Source organism: Fusarium subglutinans, assembly GCF_013396075.1.
Source record: "Fusarium subglutinans strain NRRL 66333 chromosome Unknown NRRL66333_c0000005, whole genome shotgun sequence".
Lineage (NCBI taxonomy): Eukaryota > Fungi > Ascomycota > Sordariomycetes > Hypocreales > Nectriaceae > Fusarium > Fusarium subglutinans.
Window position 1 is genome coordinate 595,441 of NW_023502068.1, and position 27,179 is coordinate 622,619.

General features: G+C 49.2%; 9 protein-coding genes across 9 annotated transcripts; 5 read left to right on the top strand and 4 right to left on the bottom strand.

Annotated features, from left to right (window-relative positions):
- Nucleotides 1-446: 446 nt before the first annotated feature.
- On the top strand, nucleotides 447-2,194 carry FSUBG_1228 (rab geranylgeranyl transferase component A; the record flags this gene model as incomplete). Its single annotated transcript, XM_036677052.1, has 3 exons — nucleotides 447-520; nucleotides 587-1,665; nucleotides 1,857-2,194. 3 exons carry the CDS (start codon nucleotides 447-449, stop codon nucleotides 2,192-2,194), a joined length of 1,491 nt encoding a protein of 496 aa, XP_036543396.1.
- A 409-nt stretch (nucleotides 2,195-2,603) lies between these two features.
- On the bottom strand, nucleotides 2,604-4,825 carry FSUBG_1229 (meiotic cohesin rec8; the record flags this gene model as incomplete). Its single annotated transcript, XM_036677063.1, has 4 exons — nucleotides 2,604-4,332; nucleotides 4,388-4,660; nucleotides 4,717-4,753; nucleotides 4,807-4,825. 4 exons carry the CDS (start codon nucleotides 4,823-4,825, stop codon nucleotides 2,604-2,606), a joined length of 2,058 nt encoding a protein of 685 aa, XP_036543397.1.
- A 1,306-nt stretch (nucleotides 4,826-6,131) lies between these two features.
- FSUBG_1230 (multidrug resistance protein fnx1) lies at nucleotides 6,132-8,006 on the bottom strand (the record flags this gene model as incomplete). The annotated part of the gene is made up of 5 exons (XM_036677074.1): nucleotides 6,132-6,320; nucleotides 6,393-6,535; nucleotides 6,587-6,908; nucleotides 6,962-7,479; nucleotides 7,529-8,006. The coding sequence occupies 5 exons, from the start codon at nucleotides 8,004-8,006 to the stop codon at nucleotides 6,132-6,134; spliced, it is 1,650 nt and encodes a 549-aa protein (XP_036543398.1).
- A 3,830-nt stretch (nucleotides 8,007-11,836) lies between these two features.
- Nucleotides 11,837-12,731, top strand: FSUBG_1231 (uncharacterized protein; the record flags this gene model as incomplete). The annotated part of the gene is made up of 3 exons (XM_036677085.1): nucleotides 11,837-11,918; nucleotides 11,993-12,541; nucleotides 12,607-12,731. 3 exons carry the CDS (start codon nucleotides 11,837-11,839, stop codon nucleotides 12,729-12,731), a joined length of 756 nt encoding a protein of 251 aa, XP_036543399.1.
- Nucleotides 12,732-13,334: 603 nt separating this feature from the next.
- Nucleotides 13,335-14,117, bottom strand: FSUBG_1232 (v-type ATPase subunit C' (VMA-11); the record flags this gene model as incomplete). Its single annotated transcript, XM_036677095.1, has 6 exons — nucleotides 13,335-13,377; nucleotides 13,431-13,601; nucleotides 13,652-13,758; nucleotides 13,811-13,893; nucleotides 13,962-13,992; nucleotides 14,070-14,117. The coding sequence occupies 6 exons, from the start codon at nucleotides 14,115-14,117 to the stop codon at nucleotides 13,335-13,337; spliced, it is 483 nt and encodes a 160-aa protein (XP_036543400.1).
- A 2,329-nt stretch (nucleotides 14,118-16,446) lies between these two features.
- Nucleotides 16,447-20,255, top strand: FSUBG_1233 (Rho1 guanine nucleotide exchange factor 1; the record flags this gene model as incomplete). Its single annotated transcript, XM_036677106.1, has 3 exons — nucleotides 16,447-19,210; nucleotides 19,258-20,105; nucleotides 20,160-20,255. The coding sequence occupies 3 exons, from the start codon at nucleotides 16,447-16,449 to the stop codon at nucleotides 20,253-20,255; spliced, it is 3,708 nt and encodes a 1,235-aa protein (XP_036543401.1).
- A 1,285-nt stretch (nucleotides 20,256-21,540) lies between these two features.
- FSUBG_1234 (lysosomal acid lipase cholesteryl ester hydrolase) lies at nucleotides 21,541-23,698 on the top strand (the record flags this gene model as incomplete). The annotated part of the gene is made up of 5 exons (XM_036677117.1): nucleotides 21,541-21,572; nucleotides 21,688-21,767; nucleotides 21,825-21,908; nucleotides 21,968-22,263; nucleotides 22,319-23,698. The coding sequence occupies 5 exons, from the start codon at nucleotides 21,541-21,543 to the stop codon at nucleotides 23,696-23,698; spliced, it is 1,872 nt and encodes a 623-aa protein (XP_036543402.1).
- Nucleotides 23,699-24,536: 838 nt separating this feature from the next.
- On the top strand, nucleotides 24,537-25,636 carry FSUBG_1235 (RTA1 like family; the record flags this gene model as incomplete). Its single annotated transcript, XM_036677128.1, has 2 exons — nucleotides 24,537-24,995; nucleotides 25,040-25,636. 2 exons carry the CDS (start codon nucleotides 24,537-24,539, stop codon nucleotides 25,634-25,636), a joined length of 1,056 nt encoding a protein of 351 aa, XP_036543403.1.
- A 208-nt stretch (nucleotides 25,637-25,844) lies between these two features.
- On the bottom strand, nucleotides 25,845-26,944 carry FSUBG_1236 (esterase lipase thioesterase; the record flags this gene model as incomplete). The annotated part of the gene is made up of 2 exons (XM_036677139.1): nucleotides 25,845-26,527; nucleotides 26,584-26,944. The coding sequence occupies 2 exons, from the start codon at nucleotides 26,942-26,944 to the stop codon at nucleotides 25,845-25,847; spliced, it is 1,044 nt and encodes a 347-aa protein (XP_036543404.1).
- Between the last annotated feature and the right edge of the window lie 235 nt (nucleotides 26,945-27,179).

A 27,179-nucleotide genomic window follows, 5' to 3' on the forward strand; every position in this document is an offset into this window, starting at 1 on the left:
GGCTTTTACCATTACAAGCATGAACTATCGGTAAGTTGGATAAAGAAATGTGTCAAGGCCATTCGACCCACCCTTTCAGACTTTATTCTAGGGCAGGAGATACCGGAAGACAAATTGCTCTACCACTCATAAAGTGAGTAGTAATGAAACTACCACGCCACGAGCAATGTTTCGCCAGAAGAGGTAGACAATGCGTAAAGGGCTGAGCGGATGGTGAGGAAAAAAAGAAGAAAAGAAAGAGAGAAAAATCTCGGCCAATCCTTTTTCATTGCTGGGAGTTGAGGTGCACGGGCCAACTGAATTTATTTACGTACTGACCTCCACTGAGATGCTGACCTAGCAACCCTGCCCCACCTGAAATATTCTCCAAACTTCGCTCATCATAAAAAGGCTGATCAACTTCCTCTCCCTTCCTCTCCCTCTATCCTCCCAGTCTCAACCTCACCATGGAATCCCTCTCAGACACCCTATGGGATGTAGTGATCAGCGGCACTGGGCTACAACAGTCCCTCCTCGCCCTGTAAGCTTTGGATACCATTGTTGAGATGTTGCCTCGGTCGGACTGACCCAGTCTTCATTCTTGAAGAGCTTTGTCGCGTTCAGGCAAGAATATTCTACACGTCGACCCCAACGACTTCTACGGAGGCAGTGAAGCCGCGTTCAGCCTTCAGGAGATAGACGAGTGGGCTGAGAAGAATCGGTTGACAGACCCATCGCGGTTGTTCTCTTCTGCGGAGGTGAAGCGAGATGCGGACGCTTTAGGTGCCCCGCGATCCTATAGCTTGGCTCTCGCGCCGCAGCTGATACATTCGCGGTCGAAGCTGGTGACTCAGCTCGTCGACTCCAAGGCATTTCGCCAGATCGAATTTCTCGCTGTCGGTTCCTTCTACATCTTTCAGCCGCCTTCAGATTCCTCGTCGAAACCGTCGCTCAGTCGGATACCATCGACCCGTGAAGATGTCTTCTCCGACAAGTCTATTCCAGCTCGGTCCAAGCGGTCCCTGATGAAGTTCCTCAAGTTTGTGCTTGAATTTGATTCTGAGCCTCAGATCGATACATGGCAGGCGCGTGCTGATGAGGAGCTGGCACAGTTTCTGGCCTCAGAGTTCAAGCTCGATGCAGCCCTTCAATCCTACATCATCACACTGACGCTGAGTCATGATGGGAAAATTTCGGTCAAAGATGGCTTGACTGCCATCAACCGACATATGACATCGATGGGCGTTTTCGGTCCTGGTTTTGCTGCAGTTTATCCCAAATGGGGTGGATTGTCTGAGGTGGCTCAAGTGGGCTGCCGTGCTGCTGCGGTCGGTGGTGCAATATATATGCTGGGACATGGCATCAAGAATCTGAAACGATCGGACCAGCCCGATGCTCCGCTGGAGCTCTCATTCACAAATGATATCGACGTCAAGGCCAAATTGGTGGTCCAAGGCGCCGATGCAGCTGACTCGAGCAGTATTCGAATCAGCAGGCTCACTGCGGTCACAAAGTCAAACTTGTCTCCGGTCTTTGAACTGCGTACTGACGGCGCTCCCACACCCGCTGTCGCAGTGGTGGCATTTCCTTCGAGCATTGTCGTCGTTGAGGACGAAAGCCCGCACGAGTTTCCAGTTTATGCTATGGTACACTCAAGCGACACTGGGGAATGCCCTTCTGGACAATGTGAGTTGCACCTTATTCTTCCTTCTTTTATTCTCTCGTGCTATGATGATTCACATACCGAATACTTATCTACATTGTCTGAATCCTAATGACGATCATTATCTCTGACAACCTGATGCACACCTCACACTTTTCATTATTGTATTTTGTCACATGATTAAAAGACAATCATGCTAACGAAAAGTCCACAGATGTTATATATCTCAGCACTGTCTATACCAAATCAGCGAAGTCAGTCCTCAAAAGGGCTCTCTCGTCCCTGATTGCTGCTGTTTCCAAGGGCCAAGATGAGTCTTCGTCTATTTACCAGGTGTACTACGAACAGAGTGGTGGACCACAGTCCTTGGGCGTAGATAGAGACATTGCTACCTTTTCCCTCCCGTCGCTGGGTCTAGCATTTGATGATTCCATCCTTGAATCTGTTCATGAAGCTTGGAAATTGATTAATGCTCAGTCGGAGGGCACATCTGCTGAATACATGCAGTTCGAAGATCGAGAGGGCGTAGTGGATGATGACCCCTTCGACTAGATAATCTCAATAATAATAATAATCAGTAATGAAGTATTTCAAATTTTGTTTCATTAAGTACTTATGATGATGTATCGAGTGCTTGCCCACTGAACGAATATCTTGCTTACGGACCAGAAATATCCCGTTGCTATTTCGTTTCCCATCCCCCGAATCAAGATGTATACCTTTGACCATATCCCACATATGTTGTCAATACCTTAGTATCTTATGTTCCCATTTTGTTTTCATGTCAAGTGTTCCCCCAACTCCAAGAATTTTGGTGACTGACTCCCTGCAAATGAAATGGGCAACGCCGCGTGAAATCGTAAAGTCGTCGCCAATAAAAGTCGTAGACTTTATCGCTATGCGTCTATAACACTCGCATGAACGATAGTGTACCAATTGAACCCCCGGTCCAAAAACAATTCTAGGCCAGCTCGTCGGCCATTTCAACCTCTTGCTGAGGAAGAGTTAGTCCAATGCGGATGATGCCGAAGGGCTTTTTGTCAGCAATCCCATCCTGCTCGATAGCAATGGCGTTCTTAGTTGCAAGAACGAGAACATGCATGAAAGCCTCCGATGCGAACTTCTTGGAGTTGGCAGGGTCATCGAGCTCGTCGGTAAGAGTATTGAAATCGATCCAGCGACGGTCAGCTTGGTCACAAGAACGAGTATATCCTTTGGACTCCGCACGAGAAGTGGCATAGCCTAAAAAGTCAAGAGCAGAGGCATCAATGACTGCACCAGATTCCTGCGTGTCGTCGCCGTTGCCGAATTCGATACCACCCATGAATCCTTCATCGCCGATGGAAGAATCTTGGGAACGGAGCATCGCCAAGTCGTCAGAGCCATGTTGTGGCCCAAGCTGATCACTCCAGCGCTCAATTGGACGAATTGCACTACCGCGAGCATGTAGAGGACTTGGAGCAGGGAACTTTTTCTGTGCGCTACCCTGTCCCCGAATAGACGAACCAGGTGCAGCAGAGGGAGGACGACTCCAAGGAGCCATGGATGAGGAGTGTCGATCTTCAAGACCCTTTACTGCATCCATTCCCATCTCAGGGGCAATGTCTTCACCAAACATGATAGCACCCATGTCAGAATCAACACCGCGCCCAAGCTCGTTGGCATGGTCCACCTTTTGACGGACATTCCGTGCTTCATCCTGCTCGTCTTCAAAAGCTTCACCAGAAGCACGGCGGCGGCCCCGAGTCACAAGTTCTGGTTCTGGCTCAGGACTCTTTCCCTGCAACTGCGCCAAGAGAGCCATACCAGAGAAGTGTTCTGCGAGGGGGTGTGCCGCACCTGAGCAAGCTCTACCAATACCCGCGAGCCCATTGTCAAAAAGAAGAGCCTTCGCGTGGCGGCGTGCCTGAGCGACAGTGGTAGGAGGACGTGGTTTGTAGTTGGCCTTCATATTGTTAAGATAGTTCATAGACCAGCTTCGCATCTCTGTTGCAGCAACATGGTCCTTACTGTCGACCATTTGGCGAATTCGACGTCGCCTTTGTCGTCGCAGTGGTGCTTTGACTTCCTCAGTCGAAACTGATTCAGAGCTGGGCTCGGCCGAGGAAGTGGCTTTTCTGGCAACAGGGCGCTTGGGGAAAGGCTCAGCGTCAGGGAAGGCATCTTCACCCATAATGATCACATTGTCCCCTCCAAGGGGCCCATTTTCGGCGCCAAGGCCGGCTGCTTTGACAGCTTGAACCTGGAGTTGCTCTTCAAATGCCGCCGTTCCAGGAAGGGGGGGGAGTTGTGGTTCCATGTCGCCGAACTCAATGAGGTTGCCGTCAAGGTCAAAATTGAGGTCAAGACCAGGCATATTTGCAATGTCTACGCCGAACGGATTGAAGTCCTCCACAGGGTCCTGCGCATGAAAAGGCTTTGCGAAAGGAGAATCGTGGTCAAGATCCGTTGGGAGACGGTAACTTCGGCCAGAATGCGAAGACTGAGGAATGTCGAAGTTGAGCAGTGAATTACCTCGACCTGAAGAGCTGGAACCCTGAGTCTTTGGAGTCATTTGAGAGACACTGCCCTGTGACGAAAAGTTTGTCGAGAGAAGAACCAAATCATCAACGCTAGCCAAAAGGTCGAGCTTTGGGATAGTCGACAAAGGATCAAAGGACGGGTCATCCTGCAAGGTGATTTGATGCCGCCTTACGAGAATATATCAGTACACAGAGCTTTGTGAGGCAACAAAGGACGTCTTACTTTGATCTACCTGCGTTTGGGTCCGTTTCACTTGTATCCATGACCCGAAAGAAGGTCATCATGTCAGATTGTGTCTTTTCAGCGTCTGAAAGCATATAACGGCACTGCTGAGCATAGACCCGCGACACTCCATAAAGGAGGTTTCCTTGGAGACGTAGAGCCAGCGGGGCTCCTGGGTCGATGATGGTCTCGCATGCCTTAGGAACGTTGACTTGTTGAATTGCCTTGCGAGTCAACCGCTTCTGATTAGATTTGCCCACGGTGGCGACGAGCCTGTATTGCAAAGTGAGTGAGTAGAATAAGAAAAGAAATAAGGCTCTGATACATACCAAATGGTAGCAACCCCATACTGGGTGTTGCTGAGGACTGAAGCGATGTTAGCTGTGCCCTAGTTGGTGACATATCGTGAGGTGACTTACTCTCGTGGCTATAGAACATGCTACTCCCGGATGCGCCTTGGAATCCTTGAGAGAACTCTCGAAACTCCGACTAATAAGGGCAAAGCAGGTTATTCAACGAGGAAGTTTCGCTCTAAAGTGCCCCCTAAACTGATGGACAGGCTTGAAGCTGGGGGCGATGCTGTAGTTAGTATGTGAGGTTGAAAGCTTAGGAGGTGATGATGCAGGACAAAGAGAATAAAATTGGAAGGAGGAGAAGGGACGATTTTAGTCGCGTGTGATATTGATCGAGAGCGGCCTATCGCGGAGGCAGTTTCAATGCCTGGCAGTCACTGTCAAGCACCTGGCACCTCAGGCAGCCGCAACTAGGTACCTAGGTAGGTAGGTAAGTAGGTAGGTAGGTAAGTAGGTAGGTAGGTAAGTAGGTAGGTAGGTAGGACCTTACAGCACAGTTGTTCAGATACTAAGGAATCTCTCGTGCTTATTGTATTTATCAGATTCTTATTGTCACATTAAGTTATTGGTCAGTGATGACCCGTCCCTATCATCCTCTCTGAGCAGCTACACTTGCAACGCCCCATTGTCAGTATCTCAGCTTGATCTAAGGTACATTGAGCAGAGAGATGAGTTATCATTGAAACTACATCTTAAGAATAAAGCATGAGATCATTGATTCCTGAGAGGAAGAGAAAAGCCGGTACGACAATGTCGAAGTTGTTCGTGGTTAAGGTAGCTGGTGTCTCTTGACTAACATACCTCATCTATAGAGCGACCTTTCGATGATACATTTCATTTCAAGCTATTGAATAGTCTCTACGCGCAGGTGCTCACCTCCTACTGGCCTGAAGCCTTCGTCGCCTCAATCATGTCGACCGTTGATGCCTCTTGCTAGACAGGAAGACCTTGAGATAGACCTATCAGCTCAGTGGCTGACAAGACAAAGAATCTCTTTCTAATCTCAACGAAACATTATTAAATAACTGCCTCGGTTCCGTGGTCTAGTTGGTTATGGCATCTCGTTAACACCGAGAAGGTCCCCGGTTCGATCCCGGGCGGAACCACACTTTTTGTTGTCTGGCTGTCAGGCGAAGAGGAACATGTTCTTTTTGTTTACCTGCATTACACTTATCGGCGGGCACATAATGTCGTCGAGGTTGGGCCCCTTTATTTAGAGGTAATGCACTACAACAATGGAATTGGTTCCATCTATCTAAGCGTCCTGGAACTCTGCCATTGACCATGATTAACAGTCATGAAGTGAACGCTTGCCCAGAGAAACATGATTGCATGCAGGAGGCTGAGACTCATTTGACGTTCAAGAACTCATTAGTCTCGGCCACCTCTGACTACTTGTGAGTTGTTCGAAGGCCAGTTCCGCTGGCAATCAAGGCAGCGCAGAGTCCTAGAAGGGCTATGGCAGTCGAGGCGCCAAATGCATATCTCAAACCATCATAGTAAACCAGACGCACCTTGAGTTCCACGTCGGGAGGCAATTGACGGATATAGTCAATAGAGTGTCTAATTTGCTCAATAACCTATGGGGAAAGCAGGATTAGCATCTGATCAAGGCTTTACGACAGAAATTGGCGACAAGAAAAAGGGCATACTCTCCATTTGTCTGCTACCTCACTCAATGCATCAGGCAGACGAACGCTGAGTGTAGTCTGAACGATGGCAGATGTGACTGAAACACCCCAGACGGTTCCCAATGAGCGGATGAGGTACACTGTCGAGGCTGTGACAGCGTGATCTGTAAACTTGTCAGTTGGCAATATTGATCGACAGAGACTCGTGTGCTTACCGGCGTGGTCGAACGAGGCGAGTGAAGTAAACAGTATACCGGGATAAATAATGCCTTGACCAAGGTTTGCGGGAAACACATAGACAAAGTACTTCCACTTCGAATCTTGAAACTGGAGTAAGGTCACCAAGCCGTTGCCTAGCACCATCAACAGAGCTCCAGTTCGCACAAGAGAAAGTAGTTTGCCCCAACGAGACATAACCACACCAGCAATAAGTCCACCAATTGGAGTCGCCAGTGAAGGAATTGCAAGTCGAGCACCGGCTGTGGTGGCCGAGTCAAGCAGAACAACCTGAAAGAAAAGCGGAAGCATGAAAAGGTACTTGTGAAGGGTTAGTGTAAATCACTAAACCTGAACAACTCGTGAAAGCTTACCCCATATGCAGCCATGCCTGCGCATAAGTTTGCACACTGCGTTGCAATAGGTAGCCTGCCTTGGAGCAAGCGGAGAGGGATGACTGGGATGGCACTCGTCTTTTCCTCAACGAAGAGGAACATACCAAACAACAAAACGCTCCCAATCAAGGCTCCAATCACCCAAGGACTACCCCAGGGAAGCTCGTTTCCTCCCAGGCTGAGTCCCACAAGTTGAACCGAGATAGCTACGACGAGAAGAAGTGACCCAGAGAAGTCGACTCTGTGCCAGACAGTGCCTAGATTACCATCGAGCGAGAAGCCTCCAGACTGATTAGAGACGACTAGAGCTCCAATGATCAGAGCCAGGATTGATACAGGCACCTGAAAGAGAAAACACCATCTCCAGCCAATATGGTCGGCAATCGAGCCACCAAAGGAAGCTCCAGAAATAGCCCCAAAGCCATAGATGCCATTCTGAAGAGCTTGGTACATGCCGCGCTTCCTGAAAGGGATCATGTCCGAATTGACGATAGTGGCTTTCACACATTAATGGAAGTGAGTTAGAGAGTTTGGAGTTACACTTACCCATCGTCATCAAGCCTGCACCGCCAAAGCCAGTCAATGCTCTCATGACATTGAGAAAGATTATGTTGTTCGCAACACCACATCCAAGACATCCAAAGGCAAACGTGATGGTAGAAATGAAGAAACACAACCGTCGTCCAAAGATATCGGATACTCTGCCATAGAGAGGTTGGAACGCTGTGCTAGTGACAAGATACGATGTGGTCAACCATGAGGCTGTGTTTGCGGCATCAAACTCAGAGCTGATGACAGCATAAGTCGCAGCGGTGATGGTACTATCGAGGCCGTAGAGGAATACATTCGACATAATTGCCAACTGGATCCAGAAGAACCCACGAGGGGGTTTCCAACTGTCTTCGTCGGGAGCTTGAAGAAGCGGTTGATCATCGCGAGGCTCTAGGGTATCATTTTCACTGCTGCGTTGCTGTGAAGGGCCCGATGCTTCAAAATCCTGATCTGCGAGAGACGAGTTCCTCATGATGAAACGATACATTGAGATTGCGATTAGGGATTGTTGATGTCTAATGATATAGGAAATATCGCTGTCAGTTTAGCAGATAGAGGGGGAAACGCTGCGGCTGAAATGCTTTTTGTATAACGAAAATTGGGAATAAGAAAATCAATCTGATACAACCTAGCGCACCAAATGGATCGTCGGCCATGACTCAACTTCACGGAACCAGGAGCATTGACGTATGTATTGCAGAGGTAAACCGGGCTATCGATGGTGAAATCTCGCATTGAAATCACGCATTGGCCGATTCAATAAGAGCCAGTAGATCATTACCTCGTTACACAGAGTAGGGTAGGATCGGTATCTATGGAGTTTGGCAAATAATTACCATCTATATGAAGAATATTCATAACTATAAGTCTGTATTGGTAGTGTAGCATGATGTATAGAGGTTGACTTGAGTTATTCCTTTGTCACACTCTGTCTCAAACACTCAATGATACCCAGCGTCTGGGAGTTATTCACTCACTACAAACATTATAATTATTTCTTTTGACTCACCTTTAGGCGATCAGAAAGATGAAAATCAAATACTATTGGTAGCCACTATGTCCAACCAACAAACGTGAAGAGCACATAAATGCTTGGGCCAAGACCTTGGTAGGCCGACTTTTGAAAAAGCTCAGCTGGTGATGGGATGTTGCTTTCATGGAATTCCCGATATGTGAGATATATTCATTGTAGGCAGAAATAAAGGCTTTGGTAATAAAGGCCACCCCTAGCATGGTTTATAGTTGTCTAGATACTAGTCTCATCGACCCCCCCCCCGGCGGTCCTATAGATGCGTTGTGTGTCGAAACCAGCGCCTTCATAAAACTATTACACTCGCCAAGTTACAGGCTAAACTTGAGGTCTTTTACCTTACCGCTTACATACATACACTCTTAGGCATTGACCGGTTTGCGCCTGAATGCATGTGATTAATGGCCCTGGGAGGAACCAGCTATTTAGGTCGAGCTGCAGTCATTGCAGGCCCGCTTTGGGCAGGATCGCAGTCTACTACAGCAAACATCCACGGGCTCAAACCAATTACTTAATAAGGCACCTTATCTTATGGCAAAACGCAAAGCTCTCGCCAAAAGCCAAGAGAATCCTATACTACGAAAGCAGGATTTCCAAAGACCAACTTGGCGCGTCAACGTTGTGGGCACATCGCGCGAGTGAGACATGTTCATCTCGTGCCACAACAGTCACGCAACACCATCAACAAATCAGTAAATGAAAACGAAAATGAAAAAACAACACAAGTATTTGTTTGATACGGGCTTTCCCGGCAACCCTCTCAAAGAGGGAGGTAACAACTGCGAATGGGACACCACTCGCTCATCCGAATCCAAGGGTCCAACCATCCAACGTAGCCCTACGCTCCCGCCTAATAAGAGCTGCCCTGGGGAGGAAGGGAAACCAAGCTCACTACGTCTTTGAAACATGATATACGACGGTTCTGGTATAAAGCAATATATTGTTACAGAAATAGCAGTTGATGGTGGCCAAGGCTGTTTTATTTATGGACACCTGGTGCCGATTTGATTGACAAACCTCGAGGAACGAAAAAGAGTCGACATCTATCATTTCCAGCGTTTCCTTTCTATTCCAGCTACGATACCAAACCAGGTTGTCGATGCACGTCAGCAGACACTCACCGCCGTCTATCGCCATCAGAGCGCAACCTGCATACTTGTGTGCCATGCCAGGGTGAGCAAGATGTATCCTCCAACTTTGGAATAACGGTCGCGATTCAAAACTTCCCGCCCAACACTTCCGTGCGAACCGTGCCGCTTCCCCTGAAGTATGAGTCGCAACTAACTGAATTCAACCAAAGGCCTTGACACCTCGGTGAAATGGGGCCGGACCAGCCGCTTAGAAGCAGACAGATTCCTCCTTTCCCATGAGAGAAAGCGGGGAATATCCAATAGTGCCTCATGCGTAGCTGGTGCGGACAATACCTACATAACAACCTGCCTGCCTGCCTACCTACCTACCTACCTCGGTGTAGGTACGGATAATGATAAGATGTGATCTGAAAGTGGCCTTTGATACCCCGCGGGCTGTTCCTGCATCTGAGATGCGCCAAAAGTCACCAGTTTAGAATTCTATATCTGGTGATCAAGCAAGCCCCCCGCTTTTGATCAGCAACTCTTCACACCAAGAGGCTGACTTAGAGCATCTATCAAATGGCTCGAAGCAAAGATGAGCAGGACACCACTTCGTTGAGGTCTTCAGCGCCTTCAGACTTCGATGAATGTGGAGAAAGGCTGCCAAGCTAAACCTATTCGAAGCTGGGAAGAAGAGGTGGGTGTTGAGCTCCAGCAAGGATAAATCGACTTGGGCGTCACATAGCGTTCTTTGAGAATCCCAAAAGAATAGCCAGGTCTGGCATCATAGGCCGGCCCGACCACGCGGTTCACAGCGGTTAGGAAGATCGGCAACCTTACTGTAAGGAAATAATGGAAGTCGTGCCAACATTCTTGCGACCGGACAGGACAGGGCAAGATGAAACGGAAATTAGAACAAACTTGGTCCTGGAAATGCAAGCTCGACGTCAAATGCATCATTCAGCTCCACCATTTTGTCGCAAGCTCGATCGCCGTCTTGAACAAAACCGGATCAAGATACCGTCGACGCAGTCGTTGTGCAACATTGGCTTCCGTCAGTTACGCTGCTTCTTCTGCTTCTGCCAGGGAACTTCTCACAGCCAAGACAACACCCGCCAGCCGTCTTATCCATTGGCCATCTGGACTTCTGGGCTTCTAGGCCTCTCTCTCCCCGCCCAAGAGACTCTGCCCCCCTGCACATAGCCCGATCATGATCCACAGCATACACAACCCCGCCATTCACAGTGGGTAAATGTCCTCCGAGGCCTCGCCGGAAAACTGTCCGTGATACCCCGCTATCATCGTATCGTGTCGAAGCATCCATGGAAGCTCGTTATGCCAACTAAGGAAAACGCCCGAACGTGCCTTCAGGGGAGCTTGCTGACGGTTGTCCCTAATTAGAGATGTCACCTCTAGATCCTCTTGTGCACCCTGCATTCGCAATTATTGGAGTCGTGGCGGTTGTACACAGCACATGCAGGAGAGCTTGTGACACGAATGTATGTACACTGGGCGGGATCAACAAACTTTCTTAACAGTGCCCGGAAGCAAGAGGCTTTTGTTCAAGACTTGCATTGAACAGAACGCGTCATGGTGCTTTCGATGGTCCTCCACAGCATCATCGTCGTGTCTTTTCTCACGTGTCCCCGCATCTCAGTCCCCCTTGCAACCTCCACGCCAGAGAAATCCACGCCACGATGCGATACGGCTGCCCAGCCTAGACCTTGGCTCGGGTTGAACCTGGTACTTCTCCGAAGTGCTCCGGCCGCTAATAGGTTTGCTGTACTCTGTACTCTGTACTCCTCCGAGCTGGGCTATTCACCTTGCCCGCTTGCTTGCTTCCCACCATCCTCTCCTGCATACCTGGAAACTACATGCATGTTTATCCGCGGCTGTGCATCAAACTCCTGGGCATCCTGACCCTCCCTGTCTTACCTAGCTTGGCGTCTTAAACACCGGTCAAAAAGGCCATTATTCTGGCTCCCGCACACTTTCACAGGTCTCACTTATCTCGCCTTCTGACTCTCCACGCACCGTTCAAGCGTCCCAGCCGCCTGCCGTGTGATCCTGTTATTGTCTCGTATCGCTACTTAACCGCAGCATCCCCAATAGTTCTCTTGGACTGATGCTCGAACTGTCGTGTGCTAGCCCTCTTCCGGTTCCCTCTCAACTGTGCTTCCTCCACCGCAATCTGCCATCATGACGGGCGCTCTCGCAACTTCACGTTATAGTAACGACGACTTCGAGACAGCTTCTATTCGATCTGCTGCTCCTTCTTATGGTGAGTAGGCAAAAGTAGTTGCGATTCTTTGTATCATGCTGGGATACCGGCTCTACTTATACACCAGACTGGAGATCGCTGCCAGAGCTCCACTACCTGGCACGAGACCAGCCTTACTGACCTGTGCATTGCCTCAGTATCGGAAGCTCCCTCATACCACTCAACAAATCCATACCCCGAGTCTCTGCCGTCATACACCCCTCCAGCTCGGTCTCACACAGTTGCGAGGTCCTCCTTAGTTCCCCAAGGAAGCGGTACCTCAACTCCACGTCAGCAGACTATCGGCTTGCCTCCAGTACCTGCTCTTCCTCTGCGATCCCAGCCGAACCTGAACAATTTTCGTATCGCGACATGGTCCTCCGTCTCTAGTAACCCCAACGCCCGACACTACCAGAATGTCGCGAACCGGCGACTGACTGCTCAGCGAGATCCCGTAGACAGCCTTCGTCGAGTCATGACCGATGTTAGCGAGCAAGAACAAGAGCGGTACATAACCAGACCGTTGGAAGATCCCTATCTGGTTGGCGAGGTGGCTGCCGCACGCGCTCGTACAGAGCGACTTTCACGAGAGTCAGGGGATGATATTCTTCTGCGAGAGGATCGCCAGTGGGACTGGTTCTTAGGTAAGTTGAAAAAAAAAGATACAAGTTTGTCGAGTGTTGTATCGCAGCTGCTAACGCTGAATTAGCTCGAATGAGAGACTCGGATGACCGGCAGCGGAACTGGACTCCGACAAACCCATACAGACGTGAGGTTGAGGCTGGAGGCCGAAAGAAGCTCCTCCGCCGTATTGGAGGACGACGCTTGCTATGATCTTGCTTTGTTGACCTCTGCCTTTTTGTGTTTTCTTTGCATCTCTGTTGCGCTGGGTCGCCATTATCATGTCTGTTACGTTGGCTGAAACGACATTGTCGCATTCTCATGGCGTTTTGATGATCTAGATTGGGTTGTCGGGATAAGGCATGGCATGCGAGTTGGGGGTTCTCAAATTGTCAACTGCTCTCCGATTGATGGCATGAAACGGTCGTCGTAGGCATATTCTTCTCTTCTGTCGCTCATTCTCGTACATAGGGTCGCATAGGGCTTGGTGAACCTGGGCTGGTATTAGGTAGCTCACCCCTCAAATGAAACGAACATTCAAACTCTTTTGAGACGTCTAGTGTCAACATGTTGGAGAAATCGTGTTAGCATAGACTTTGCGATTATACTGGAAGCTAGATCCGGTCAACTTCTCCGCCATTTCTCTACCTGTTTGCAAAAGATATGTTACACGTCCAATAACGCCATGCCCGATGTACATATAATGGTATGCCCCCGTAACTCGATGGCAGCTCAAAACCTCCCCGACGTACAAGTCGACCACTCGATGAAAGGTCGACAGAGTAGGTATGTGATCGTTGATTGAATAGGACTTGTCTAACCCTTGCTCTTGCTGTTCAGGAGAAGAGCAACGATGAGTCTACAGGATAATTAGCATAACCGAAATATACTGAATATTCATCAATGACGTACCCATAGAGACCAAGAACTTCGCCGAAGATAAGAATCAAGACCATGCCAACGAAGATCCTAGACTGTTCCATATAAGCACGAACGCCAGTGTCACCGACAACTCCGATGCAGTAACCGGCGGCAAGACCAGTCATGCCAACTGCAAGACCACATCCGAGATGCAGAAAACCCCTGATACTGTTAGTGATCGTTTTCGTTGACGAGACTTCGCGTCGACGTACGAAAACAAGCTATAGTTCTTGCCTGGGTCGAGATCCTCAGCGATGAGGACGGAGATGACTAGCGAGTAAACGGCAATGATACCGGACATGACGACGGGGATGAGGCACTGGAAAAGGCGTCAGCGATGGCCTTGATTCAGCCAGGGGACAGTAATGTACCTTCATGATGAGGTCTGGTCTAAATGTACCGACACCAGCAATGCCGATGCCAGACTTGGCTGTGCCATAAGCAGCACCAATACCTATCGGAGTCGTTCAGTATTCGATCTGAGTCATATCGCATCGCGTAAAGAGGGAGTAAGTATCGTACATCCGAAGACCATTGCAGCTGCAATTCCGGCCTACAAACTCGCAGCATCAGCATTCGCGTCCACCCCTGGTTTCAGACCAACAGGAAGACTAGCACGGGAATACTCACCATCCCAATAAAGGGGGCAAACTTGGGGGCGAGCTCTGATTCTGCCATGGTGAGGGATATGAAGCCGTCGGCGAGCTCTAGTGTCAAGGTTGACCTGAAGAGTTGACGTGATAGCTTGATGATGATGTAGCCTGCTACTGGCCAAGGCTACCAGAGGATTCGGAAGCTGAGGTGGAAAGCCACATTGGAACGGGTTAATTTGACCAATGACGAGCGAGTGGCTTCGAGAGGAGTCACGTGACTGTAACAATTATCACGTAAGGCCTTGATCGAAGAATTTGGGACTCGAGAAGTAGGACAAAGGAAAATATCCTTGATGAATCACTAATAATAAGAATTGCATATATGATTGCATGGCAGAGAGGATATAAGTTCTTAGTACATAGTTTCGCATATATACCCAGCTCTACCTGGTCTTGACTGGTCTGGTGTTTCCATATATAAATAAGATTGCCATATAATTTAGAATACCTGTTAATGATGGGAAATAACAGGCTTCTGCCAAGTGGTATCTTGACTTTATTTGAGGCAGCCGACGTGGGCGGTTTCCAGGGTTTCTTTCCCTTTGTCCCGGTAGGCCGCTATAATTATTCTCCTTGAACCTAAAGACGAGATTAGGTATCCCTTCGAAGTTGCTATGGTATTAGTGAACTTTGCTCTGTATCCTTTACCAAGGCTGAGGGGGCCGAGACAGCCGGCAATACCTGGTCTTTGGCAGCTCCAGTCACAGAAACATTGAACGGGATGCAATCAGAACCAAGGGTAGCATGGACTCCATGGAGGTACCTAACTGCTGATGTTGTTCTCGGCAACTCTCGTCAGTAAGATTGCCCGAGTTCAGCCGTGACAAACAACAAACAAACCAACAATTAGTAGATAGGGAGAAATCACCAAACACCCGCTGCATAATCAAAGGATGCAGGTTAATGTTAGAAGTTAACTAACTACCTTACCTACCTAGAATCAACGGCCACTAGCGTGCATGCCCCTTGGCCAAGGCCGCTCCAGTTCAACAGGAGGTTTAATTGCCGTAACTCCCGTCTAAGGTATGGCAACGCAACCACTGGATGAATTAACCTTTGAATTGAATTCGACTCACCACAAAGGGTCCATTGCGAACAAAGATCCTGTGCAACGAGTAAACGAGTACACGGGTACAACTGAGCGACGCCAGAGGAGATATGACATGTGCTTGCTGCATGAATGAGGCAGCGGTAACAATAGCTGTAGCAGCATCTGTTCCAGGTATCCGACTGGAGCGTCAACACTACAGTTAGGCGACCAACCTCAGGTCGGACTACGATACACAAACAAAGAGGCTCAACTTCACTGTAACAGCTCGAGTTGACGCCTTGAAACAAGGAACCGACTCTTAGTACCGACTAAAGATAAATTACTATTTTAACCTGCTCCTGAATAATCACCTAACTTAACTTGTCCACTTCTCTTGTCTTTTTCGTATCCACGGCGCAACGCCAAAGATCCATGCTCTTACACTGCTACTTTATACCCCAGTATATTCATCCCCTGAAATTGTGCTAAATAATTTAACTGCCCATAGCCCATCCACTACGGCGCGCCCACATTGCCGGCCCCCCGTCACCACATTCATCTCGACCCCCAAACAGCGCAGAGGCCGCCATCAGACAGGTGGACTCTGTGGTGGATCTAGCACTGGCGTGTCCGTCGTTGGCTCCTACAGTTGACTCCCTTGTCGTGTTCTGTTCCATTCAGTACCTGGACGAACGTGGATTCCATTGGCTTGGATTGCCTTTACCTCTTTACCTGCGACGAGTCCGGTGCCTGGTTTGGATCGTGAACCTGCAACTGCAACTCCCTCCAAAGTCCATCACCAGAGGGTCACCCCCCCGAGAAAAACCCTCTCGAGACGGCGACCACCCATTGCCCGTGATCATATTCCCTATCGTCGTCCCTCCGCATCCTCGATCGGTCGAAGAGCTTCGGCCCAAGGCGAGAGGTTTGCCATTTTGCTCAACCGGCCGCCTTGTCCGACGGTCCCCCTCGAGCCCAAACTTGCAAATTCCGACACGACACATTGCTTGGGTAGAATTCACACCCCGATCCCTCATCATCTCTCACACCGTAACGACGAGCGCTACCTGCGTGGGTATTCGCAGCGCCAGTATATAACGGACGGTTATCGCTCACGCAACATTCATATTAAGCTTAAGGGGACGCACAGTATTGGCGTCGACTGACGGCGGCGCATCCGTCGAAGTCGGCTGTTGATACGCCAGATAACGAGCTTTTAGCCTCTGGCGTTCAAAACCCTACCGGTAATGCAATTCCCATCCCCAGGTATCGCCCCTTTCTTGGGAAACTCTCCTGACATGCCCTCGATCAAGATTCCCTTATCATGTCGAACTACGGTTACGATCCTCGAGGAGCTCCTCAAAGGCCGCCGCAGAGGGGCTACGGCGACGACAACAATTACGGTCAACGAGATGCTGCATTCTCCAACATCTTCGGCGCGGCTCCTCCTCCTGGCCGATCCCAAACAATGACTTCGTCCTCTTCGATGCCTCAAAACATGATGGACCCCGGTCGCACTCAGACTATGTCCTCAATGTCCTCTGGTATGCAACGGCAGCCACCGCCTCGTGCCCCCCCAGGACACTATGGGGACCCAGCAGCTGGCAGGACTCGGACAATGGATAGCAATAGCATGATGGGGAATGGCTACTATCCAAGTCAGCGCTCAGCATCTGGTGGTCAAATGCCACCTCACTATATGCAGCAGCAGCAACATCATCAACAACGACGTCCGTATCCTGGCCCTGGAGGACCTCCACCTCCTCGGATGGAGCAAAGAGGTCCGCCGCCTCCGCAAGCTCCTGGTGCAAGGACTCCCGCCCAGCGATTCTATCAAGGTGGTCCGGCACCTGCAATGAACAATGACCCTTATCGCTCGCAGTCACTCGCTTCTGCTCCTCGCCAGCCAATGTACCACCCTCCTCCTAGCGCCTACCAACAAGCACCAGCAAACCACCTTCGACAAGCCCCGTATGCGCAGCAGAACTCGGCGAGGACGACCGCTCAAGGGCGAATTGTGCCGGAACGTCATGAAGATCGCACCATGTCGCTGACTGGCAATTACCAACCCCAGAGCATGGACGCCCATCAGACCATGAGCGGTCGAGTCATCCCAAACCGACGAGCACCTACCGAGCAGCCTGCCGCCAACGGTTATCCTAATTCGATGCCTCACGCTCCAGGAGCACAGACCCGAACCTCTAGCATGGTTTCGTCCAATGGTGCTGGCGATCATAGTAGGACAATGTCGATGGCCTCTACCGTGGCACCGACCATCACCCCGTCCGAGTCTGATGCTTCTACTTTGGTTCAGCGACCAACCAGAAGCAAGTCGATCGAGAGCGAGCGCCCCCCGACTGCCACGAAGATTCGACCACCCCTCGTATATCCTGCCCTACTGTCTCGAGTCGGAGAGTGCTTCCGTCGCAAGATTATTGTAGGTGACAGGACCAAGAACGAACTGACATACAAGAATGCTTTCAGCGGTTCCGAGGCTGTCGATGTCTTGTCATATATTATTAGGACTACTGATCGCAACCTTGCCCTCCTTCTTGGCCGAGCTCTGGATGCCCAGAAGTTTTTCCACGATGTCACTTACGAACACCGTCTGCGAGACTCCCAATCGGAAATGTACCAGTTCAGGGAGACATTGATGGATGAGCCAGAAGATAAGCCCGCAGTTAATGGTGTCTTTGTCCTGCTCTCCGAATGCTATTCTCCAACCTGTACCAGGGATCAACTTTGTTATTCAATTGCCTGCCCTCGACGATTGGAGCAAGTTTCGAGACTGAATCTTAAGATCAACCCCGGATTAAGAAAAGAAGATGCTGTCAATGCTGTCGATGACGAAGTTGATCAGACAGACGAACAAAAACTCTGGATCAACTCCGTTCCCAAGGAAGTTGCTGAGAAGGTCGATGAGCGGGAAAAGAAGAGGCAGGAAGTTATTTCAGAGATCTGTTATACCGAGCGAGATTTCGTTAAGGATTTGGAATATTTACGAGACTTTTGGATTCTGCCTTTACGATCAAAGGCTTCGCCAGTTCCTGTTCAGCGTCGCGAAAAGGTCGTCAAGAACATTTTCAGCAACATTATCGACCACCCCAGTATTCATACCGTCAGCTCCCGGTTTGCGTCTGGACTCACGACTCGACAACAAAAGGAACCTATTGTCCATAATATTGGTGATATTTTCCTTGAGTATGTGCCTCAGTTCGAGCCCTTCATTCTGTACGGTTCGAAGCAGTTGGAAGGAAAGTTTGAATTCGAGAACGAGAGATCAGTCAACCCCTACTTCAGCAAGTTTGTGGACGAGATTGAAAGGCGCAAGGAGTCGAGAAAACTGGAGTTGAATGGTTATTTGACCAAGCCGACGACCCGTCTGGCACGATACCCCCTACTTTTGGAAAACGTCTTGAAATACACGGAAGATGGCAATCCTGATAAGGAGGACATTCCTAAGGTTCTGGTTATGATTCGAGATATTCTTGGCAGAGTCAACGCAGAGTCCGGAAAGGCTGAAAACCGATTCAACCTCAGGAGGCTTCATGAGCAGCTCCGTTTCAGACCTAACGAGAGGGTCGACCTTCGACTCACAGAGGAGGGACGTGAAATGGTCTTCAAATGTCAGTTCAAGAAGTCGCCCACGGATCCTGCAGAAATTACGGCCTTCCTCTTTGATCACGCCGTTCTTCTTGTTCGCATCAAGCAAACTGGCAAAACTGAAGAGATTAAGGCATACCGACGACCCATTCCTCTGGAGCTTCTCGCAATCAGGGAAATGGACGAGGTGATTCCCAAGGATGGCAACATGAAGCGTACCTCGTCGAGCTTGATCCCTTCAATCCGGAACAACGCCAACGACCCAGCGCGAAAGGAAGGCTGGCCGATCACCTTCCGCCATCTGGGTAAAGCAGGCTACGAGCTGACGCTCTATGCGTCTAACCAAGCTGCTCGTCAAAAGTGGCTTGAGTTCATTCATACTGCCCAGGAACGTCTTCGATCCCGTGCCGACTTCTTCAACACAACGGTCATCTCCAGCAAATTCTTTGCTGGTACCAACCGTGTTAACTGTGTCACGCCATTTGGTAAGTCCTTTCTGCTTTTTCCGATTCGATCGCTAACACCGTGGCAGATGGTGGCCGCAAGCTCTTGTACGGTACTGACAGTGGTGTTTACCTGTCGGACCGCAAGGTGAAGGATCAAGTGCCTCGCAGGGTATTGGAGACTGCAAGCGTTACTCAGATTGATATTCTGGAAGAGTACCAATTACTATTGGTCTTGTCTAACAAAACACTCCAGTCTTACCCAGTTTCTGCCCTCAACCCTGATGAGCCCGCATTGTCTAGAAGGCCTAAAAAGATCCAGAACCATTGCAGTTTCTTCAAGACGGGCATTTGCTTGGGCAGACATCTGGTCTGCTGCGTCAAGTCATCCGCCCTATCTACTACGATCAAGGTCTTTGAGCCTAATGATGCCATGACCAAGGCCAAGAAGCAGAAGGGTATTGGTAAATTCATGAGCGGCGGCCATGATGAGCTCAAGCCATTCAAGGAGTTCTACATTCCCACCGAATCCTCGTCCGTTCACTTCCTCAAGTCCAAGCTCTGCGTTGCCTGCGCTCGAGGCTTCGAGGTCGTTTCGCTCGAAACCCTCGAAACACAATCATTGCTCGACCAGGCTGATACGTCACTTGACTTTGTGGCTCGCAAAGAAGGAGTTAGGCCAATCCACATTGAACGACTTAACGGAGAGTTCTTGCTTAACTATTCGGAATTCTCCTTCTTTGTTAACCGCAACGGCTGGAGGGCCCGGCCAGAGTGGCGAATTGACTGGGAGGGTACACCACAGAGCTTCGCACTCAGCTACCCCTGGATCCTTGCTTTCGAGCCAAACTTTATTGAGCTCCGGAACATGGAGAATGGTGCTGTGCACATTGTCCCTCGTAAGAACATTCGCATGCTTCATAGTAGCACACATGAGGTAAGTTTGATCACACGAGAAACTCTTTCTTCCAGGATGCTAACATGATGCCAGATTCTATTTGCACACGAGGACGATAAAGGAGACGACGTCGTTGAGGCAATCGACTTTTGGAAGAGCAACCGTAAGTCAGAGCTGCTCGGTTCATAACAATAAATAAATAACGGACCCGGCATTGGGGGAGCGTTTCATTTTCCTGGAAAGATTTTTCTTGTATTACTTGGCGGCGCCCGGTTACTACGACGTCTACTGTCCTTGGGCACGAGATACTCGCAAATTGAGTATTGACGATTTTCGGCTTCTTTGTGTTATCCCCTTTCTTTGGGAAGACGCAAGCTTTTGGGCCGCACTTCGAGCCGCTCATTGGATTTGGTTGTAGTGCTCCTGGCTATGTAAATCGTCAAGTCAGCACATGATGAGCCTTGATGCCAGCTGAACCAGAGCAAAAAAATCACTCCAATGGCGTCGCTAAGCTGTTTGAAATATAGGAGCAGTAGATACGGAGACGGTGCATGACCAGCAGGATGTAGGATGGGACAAGATAAGATGACGAGATGGAAAAGAGAAAGACGATATATCGTAGCTTGTACTCTGGAAGGATGAGCGATGTTTAGCATGGCGTGGCAATGGCATAATGTTGCGTTGCATGGCATGAAATATTTTGGAGCAGCTCGGAGCGATTTGAGAGCGAGGGAGAGTCGTGAAATAATGGCCTGGACAGGAAAGGGAAGGGAAGGGAAGGACTGGGCTCTACGGTACTATAGTAGTTGAGTTTACAATTGCGATTGTAGTAATCGGAGATATTCTCATCGACCTTCATTAACTGATGCTAGTTTTTCACTTTCTCACTCAACCTGTACCTCCGTACGGAGTACCTCATGTATGTCTTATCATTATGCCTAGCCAAGTGTCGATGGCCCACTATAAGAGAACCAATCCCCTCTCATTCGACCCTGACATTGGCGTCTGCCATGTGGCAGTGTCTTCTGTGGCTCGCTTGCGGTAATGACTGTTTCATATGGGTATCATGGAAGGAAAATATATGGAATGTTTTTTGACCATCAGGTTCTTTCAGCATCTTGAGGCCTGATGGAATCTCCATTTTCTCATTTCTTCACCGAGTTTCTTTCAACTCAAGGTTACCTTACTTACTCTAGACTCACCTCAAGTTCTGAGGTCATGATTCGTTAGGTGCGCTAGCTACTTTAGTGCGACCTCGCTGTAGCTCAGTAGACCAGGCACTAACTCTATCGCTGTCCCCAATTGCATGTGATTCATTGAATAGGGACTGACATCACCTCCATTTTACTACCTTATCAACCTCTTTTGCCAAGTTAGTAGCTACTTCGCTCATTGATCCTTGTCCCTACAACAACAAAAATCTTAAGCTGGGATAAGCTTGTATCGCGACAATTCCCAGACAAAGATTGTCGCGATGGCTATTCCTTTCATCGGGAGGCTTCGCCCGTAAGTATCTCCCCTATTCGTCTTTTGTCTTAAGAGGCCTGGAAGATCTGCGTGGCGCTCATCCGCATTCTCATCTCTACTATGCGCCGACTTTACTAACCTCTAATCCGAATAGGCACGAGTATCTAGCTCTCGTGGGATCATTCATTCTCGTCGGTCTCGAGGCAATCATTCGAGTCTTGACTTTGGCTTTGCGTGAGTCGCAGACCCTTTCCGAGCGGTGTAGGGGTCATACTAACAACAACATCGCAGCCCCATTTCTTGTTACGCTTTTCTACAGAGCTTCAAGACGACTCTTCAATAGGTTTTCTGCGCCTGCGAGGCGACGAGCGGAGAGTAAACGAAAAAGTTGGCTTCTTGGCTGTTTCTACTAGACTCGGACTAACATCGTATAGCGATATCTACCAAGGTACGAGACGCGCCTGACTTTGTTGAGCTGTGTCGCATTTGGGGCTACGAAGCAGAGGAACATATCGTTCAGACCAAGGATGGATATCTTTTAGGTCTTCATCGTCTGCAGTGGCGAAAGGGCGAAGAAGGACAGAAAGTTAACTACGGCCCGACGAGTCTGAAAAAGAAGGTCATCTACATGCACCATGGCCTTCTTATGAATTCAGAGGTTTGGGTTGCTCTCACGGATGAGCAGAGATGTCTGCCATTCGAGCTGGTTGAGAGAGGTTACGACGTCTGGGTAAGTTTGCTTGCATTATTACGCAGCCCACGTCCATTGACTAACATTTGTACAGTTTGGAAATAATCGGGGTAACAAGTACTCCAAAAAGTCAATCAATCAGTCGCCAACCTCCAATGCCTTCTGGGACTTTTCCATCGACGAATTTGCCTTCCACGACATTCCAGATAGCATCAGCTATATTCTTGATACAACACAGCAGGAGAGCCTATCGTACGTCGGCTTTTCGCAAGGTACAGCTCAGGCTTTCGCCAGTTTGGCCATCCACCCCAAGCTCAATAACCAGATCAATGTCTTCATCGCTCTCGCGCCTGCTATGGCGCCTGCCGGCTTATCTAGTGGAATTGTCGACGCGCTCGTGACGGCATCGCCTTCTGTTTTATTCCTTCTGTTTGGTCGTCGTTCCATCCTCAGTTCCGCCACTATGTGGGAGACCATATTGTACCCACCCATCTTCAGCAAACTCATCGACATGGGGCTTTCATTCTTGTTCAACTGGCAAACCCTCAATATCTCCGCGAGTCAGAAATTGGCTGCTTACCCACATCTTTACTCTTTTACGAGCACCAAGAGTGTGGTTCACTGGTTCCAAATCATTCGAAACAAGTCCTTCCAGATGTATGACGATGACGTTCATCAGCCAATCAGTGTCACTTCAAGTAGCAAATACTCCAAGGTTGCCAAGTACCCGACTCGAAACATCAAAACACCAATCGTTCTGGTTTACGGTGGCAGCGATTCCCTGGTAGATATCAATGTTATGCTCAAGGAACTACCCCCTCAAACTGTGGCAACTGAGATTCCTCACTATGAACATCTTGACTTTCTCTGGGCTCGGGATGTCGATACACAGGTTTTCCAGCACGTGTTTGATGCGCTCGACAGCTTCACCGATGCCGAGCATACAAAGGAGGAATATGATCGTTACTATGTCAGTCGGCAGGAGAGCCTTCTGGGTTCAGGATATGCGTTTGGGCATGCTCACCATGGCAGCGAGAGCGAGTCTTCCACACTTACACCAAGTCTTGAGGGAGCCAATGGCGTCCAGCTTACACCCCAACCTCAGCCACACCGAGCACGAGAGCATGCGTCTGGAATTCCTTCTCCTAAGAACACGACAAGACACAGAGTGAAATACTCGGGTGAAATACCTGCAGGCGACCGGCCAGCCACCCCTGAGCTTTTTAAGAGTGCTGCGGGAAGAGACTCGCCTGAAAGTGGATTAGATTCCCCTGTAGCGGCCAGGGTAAAAGCTGGTGTCAAGCGCAGCGGGAGTGTCGGGAGCAATATCAGCCTGGATATGCGAGAGGGTCGTGGTATCAGTGTCGGTGCGAGTAAGGCTGCTGGTGGCATTGTGACGAAGAGCGGCGCCAGCGGAACCAACGTGGAGGAGAGCCCTAGAAGGGACAGCTCTGCAGAAAAGAAAAAGAAGTAGGTGGCTGAGTGGAAGCGCAATGAAGAAAGAGTTGGACTCGGTCATGTCCTCGATCGACGATTGAGAAATAATGCTTATTCTTTTTATTTGTTACAGGAGGGACAGCGATACATCTCGAGCAGTACACGCACGTTACAATATATTGGGTCTGAGAGAACCCAGTTTTTCGCTATATGTTTAGTGCAGACTTGCAAATATCAAGTTGCCGAGAACCACGATAGGATGCAACATAAGACATGCTAGAGGCCCTTTTCTGTGCTACACTGATTCGTTTTCGCCCTAAAGAGGCACAGCAACGAGAGTTGGACTCTCATTTGATAGATAGCCAAAATAGGATGATGGTGCGAGGAAGTGTGAGTGGGCCATATGCAAGGCTCCTTTGATCCTTCAACTGTATTATTGAGGCTGAACTGGGGCATTCGATACTATCTCTTGATAGAGCTCCCTTTCAAATATCCACAACCAAAACAGCAATGCATGTTGTTTTTCGGCCACCAAGGGCCGACGGGATGATAGAATATGTCACAGACTAACCGCAAATTTCGCGAAACACGAAATACGACGGAGATGAACTCCGACATCGTACTTGGATCCTGCACCCACCTCTCTAGGTTTTACCCGGATCCCTTTCTTATAGACTATGAATATTTGATGGCTGTTTGAGCATGGGCAGAGTAAAGAGCCACTCGCATTTAAGCTGAAGTGCGGGAGGGGGTTGCATGATGAACAGTTATACATAGGTATATATATATATATATCGGGCTCCTCATCTTTTCATTCTTGTCCTTTGAGCACTGGGCACACTTGCTCATATTTAAGCCACTCCCACTTCCTCATTATGCAGCCAACCTCGCCTGTTCCCCTTAACGGGACACAAGCTCCTGAAGGGCCCTTCTTTTGTCTTCAGAATCCCGAAGCTGGAGCGTGTGTTGATGATACGGGTTACTACCTCTATCGCATTGATCTTGCACCAAATGCTGCATTTCTTGCGATATTCATCGCTTCATTGCTCGGCTTCATCGTCACTTGGGTTTTCACTCGCAGGGGTACAGCTTTCAATGTCGCCATGATCCTGGGTCTTCTGTGCGAGATCATTGGATACAGTGGACGCATCGCGAGTTGGTACAATCGCTTCGATATGAATGCCTTTCTTACCCAGATTTGTTGCTTGACCATGGGTCCAGCCTTTATGGCTGCAAGTATCTATCTTTGCCTACGCAGGATCGTATCAGCTTTTGGACCAGAGAACTCACGGTTACCTCCCGAATACTATACCAGATTTGCAAGTCACTGCCTTGTGGATATGACTCGAATTTATATTCTAATACACCGACTCTTTAGTTCATCCCTTGCGATGTCGTCTCTCTGGTCCTTCAAGCCCTTGGGGGCGGCATGGCCTCCGTTGCTTCTCAACAGTACAAAAGCGCAGACTTGGGCACAAATATCATGATAGCAGGGCTCGCCTTTCAAGTTGCCACGATTCTCGCCTTTATTGCTTGTTCAGTCGACTTTGCTATTCGGACTATTTATCGTCAACGTCGTCTCGGTGAAGCAGCCTTCGATCAGCGCCCAGAAATTGTCAAAGTCCGCAACGCCCGGCGGTTCAAAGCTTTTCTCTGCGCTCTATCACTCTCTGCACTTTGCATTCTTTGGAGAAGTGCGTTTCGAGTTGCAGAATTGTCTGAAGGCTGGAAAGGACCCCTCATGGGTCACCAGTATATGTTTGTTGGGTTTGAGGGAATCTTGATTGTTGTTGCTGTGACCATTCTCAACATCTTTCATCCCGCCTTGTGTATGAAGGAGCTCTTGGGGATGGATGATGGTGGTTTTAAGGGTATTTGGGGCTTTCGAAACCGCAAAAACAATTCCATGACTAGTGAAGAGTCTGTGGAGGATTCAGACCGAAAGACACCCACAAGCGAGGCTGTTGCAGTCTAGGCTTGGTCCGGGGTGTGTACGCTGGTGTATCAGAACAAGCACTGGAAAGAATCACCAATTCATATATAGGCAGGGAAGCCTGGAGACATTGAGAGGGTGGCATTAAACGTTGAATGGACGGACTGTAGGTAGTGAATTATATGGATCCTATGGGACTACTATGTGTCTCCGAGCAGTTTAAGAAGTATTTTCCAGCAGCATTCGGATGTTAGCCCGTCCCAAAAGTCACTTGTAGGTGTCTGACAGCATCTTCTATCATCTTATAGCCCTTATCAATCACACCATGAAGCGAAAGAATAGAATGTGTCCCGCCTTTCACCAGCAAGGTTTCCACGTCAACTCCCAACCCTCTCAACTGCTCTCCAAAAGCCAGTGCCTCTGGTGCGAGAATATCCATCTCTGCAACAGCTATCCACGTCTTTGGAAGCCTTCTCAAGAGAGATTCGGGGGCGAGGTTAGGGCTCGCGTCCCATTGAGAGCGGTGATGATCATGAGTAAAGTAAAGCTTACGATAATACTCCATTCGTGCAGGTGTAAGCCAAGGTGCAGTTTCGGCATTGGGCCTCCATACCCCTTCAGCTGTGGCAGTATTGTCGACAACTGGTATGAATAGGATCAATGATATAGGAGGATGTGTAATAGTGTTTGGGAATGAAGGCTGAGCTGTCGGTAAAGGGACTTCTGGGTTCGATGCAGATAATGCAGCGACAATCGCCAGATTAGCACCAGATGATGTTCCGCTGATGGAAATACGGGAAGTGTCTATCTTTTGTAGTTCAATTGGACGAGATGCCACCCATCTCACGGCGTCAATTGCATCCTCGACTGCAGCAGGGAATGGGCATTCGGGGGCCAGTCCATAGTCTACGCTGACGACTATACACCGCGCTCCTGGTTCTTGTGTAAGCATCGTACGACCAGACACAATCAGAGAAGCAAGCACATACTCTCACAAGCCCAGCAGCAAAGATCGGTGCCATTGTTGAGTCCTCCAACGGCCCAGCCACCACCGTGAAACCAGACGAGGACAGGCCAGCCTCGGTCATCACATTGGCCTGTTGGTGTGTAAACTCTCACTCGGAATCTAGCAACGTCATGGTCACTGGTGCTCCCTACGGGAATAGGTTTTGTTCCTCCAGGAGGGAGAGAATGTTTCTTGGTACGTATTGAGCCGTCCCAGCTATTGATCTCATCTCTTTCGATATACTGCAGATGCGCCTCATGATAGGCGACATATTGGGGATCTAGACTGTCACGAATGGCGGGGTGGAGGGGCTGACAGATCTTGCGGTGTGTGTCACCTGTCATTGTAACGATTCATGGGTTTGGAGTAGGTTTCGAAGAGTTGTAATGAATCAGATTGTGAGGTTGATTCAGTTGGTTTGATTCAGAGGCGAGAGGTCAGAGGTGAAACCCCACGCTTCCTCTAACCCCCACTACCTATTTAACTGGAGGCCAGACCCGCATGCTGAGACTTAAGCTTACATTTCGAAACACTTTGTGTTAGTTTTGGAGTCAGAGAGTATCATTACGTGTGTACAAA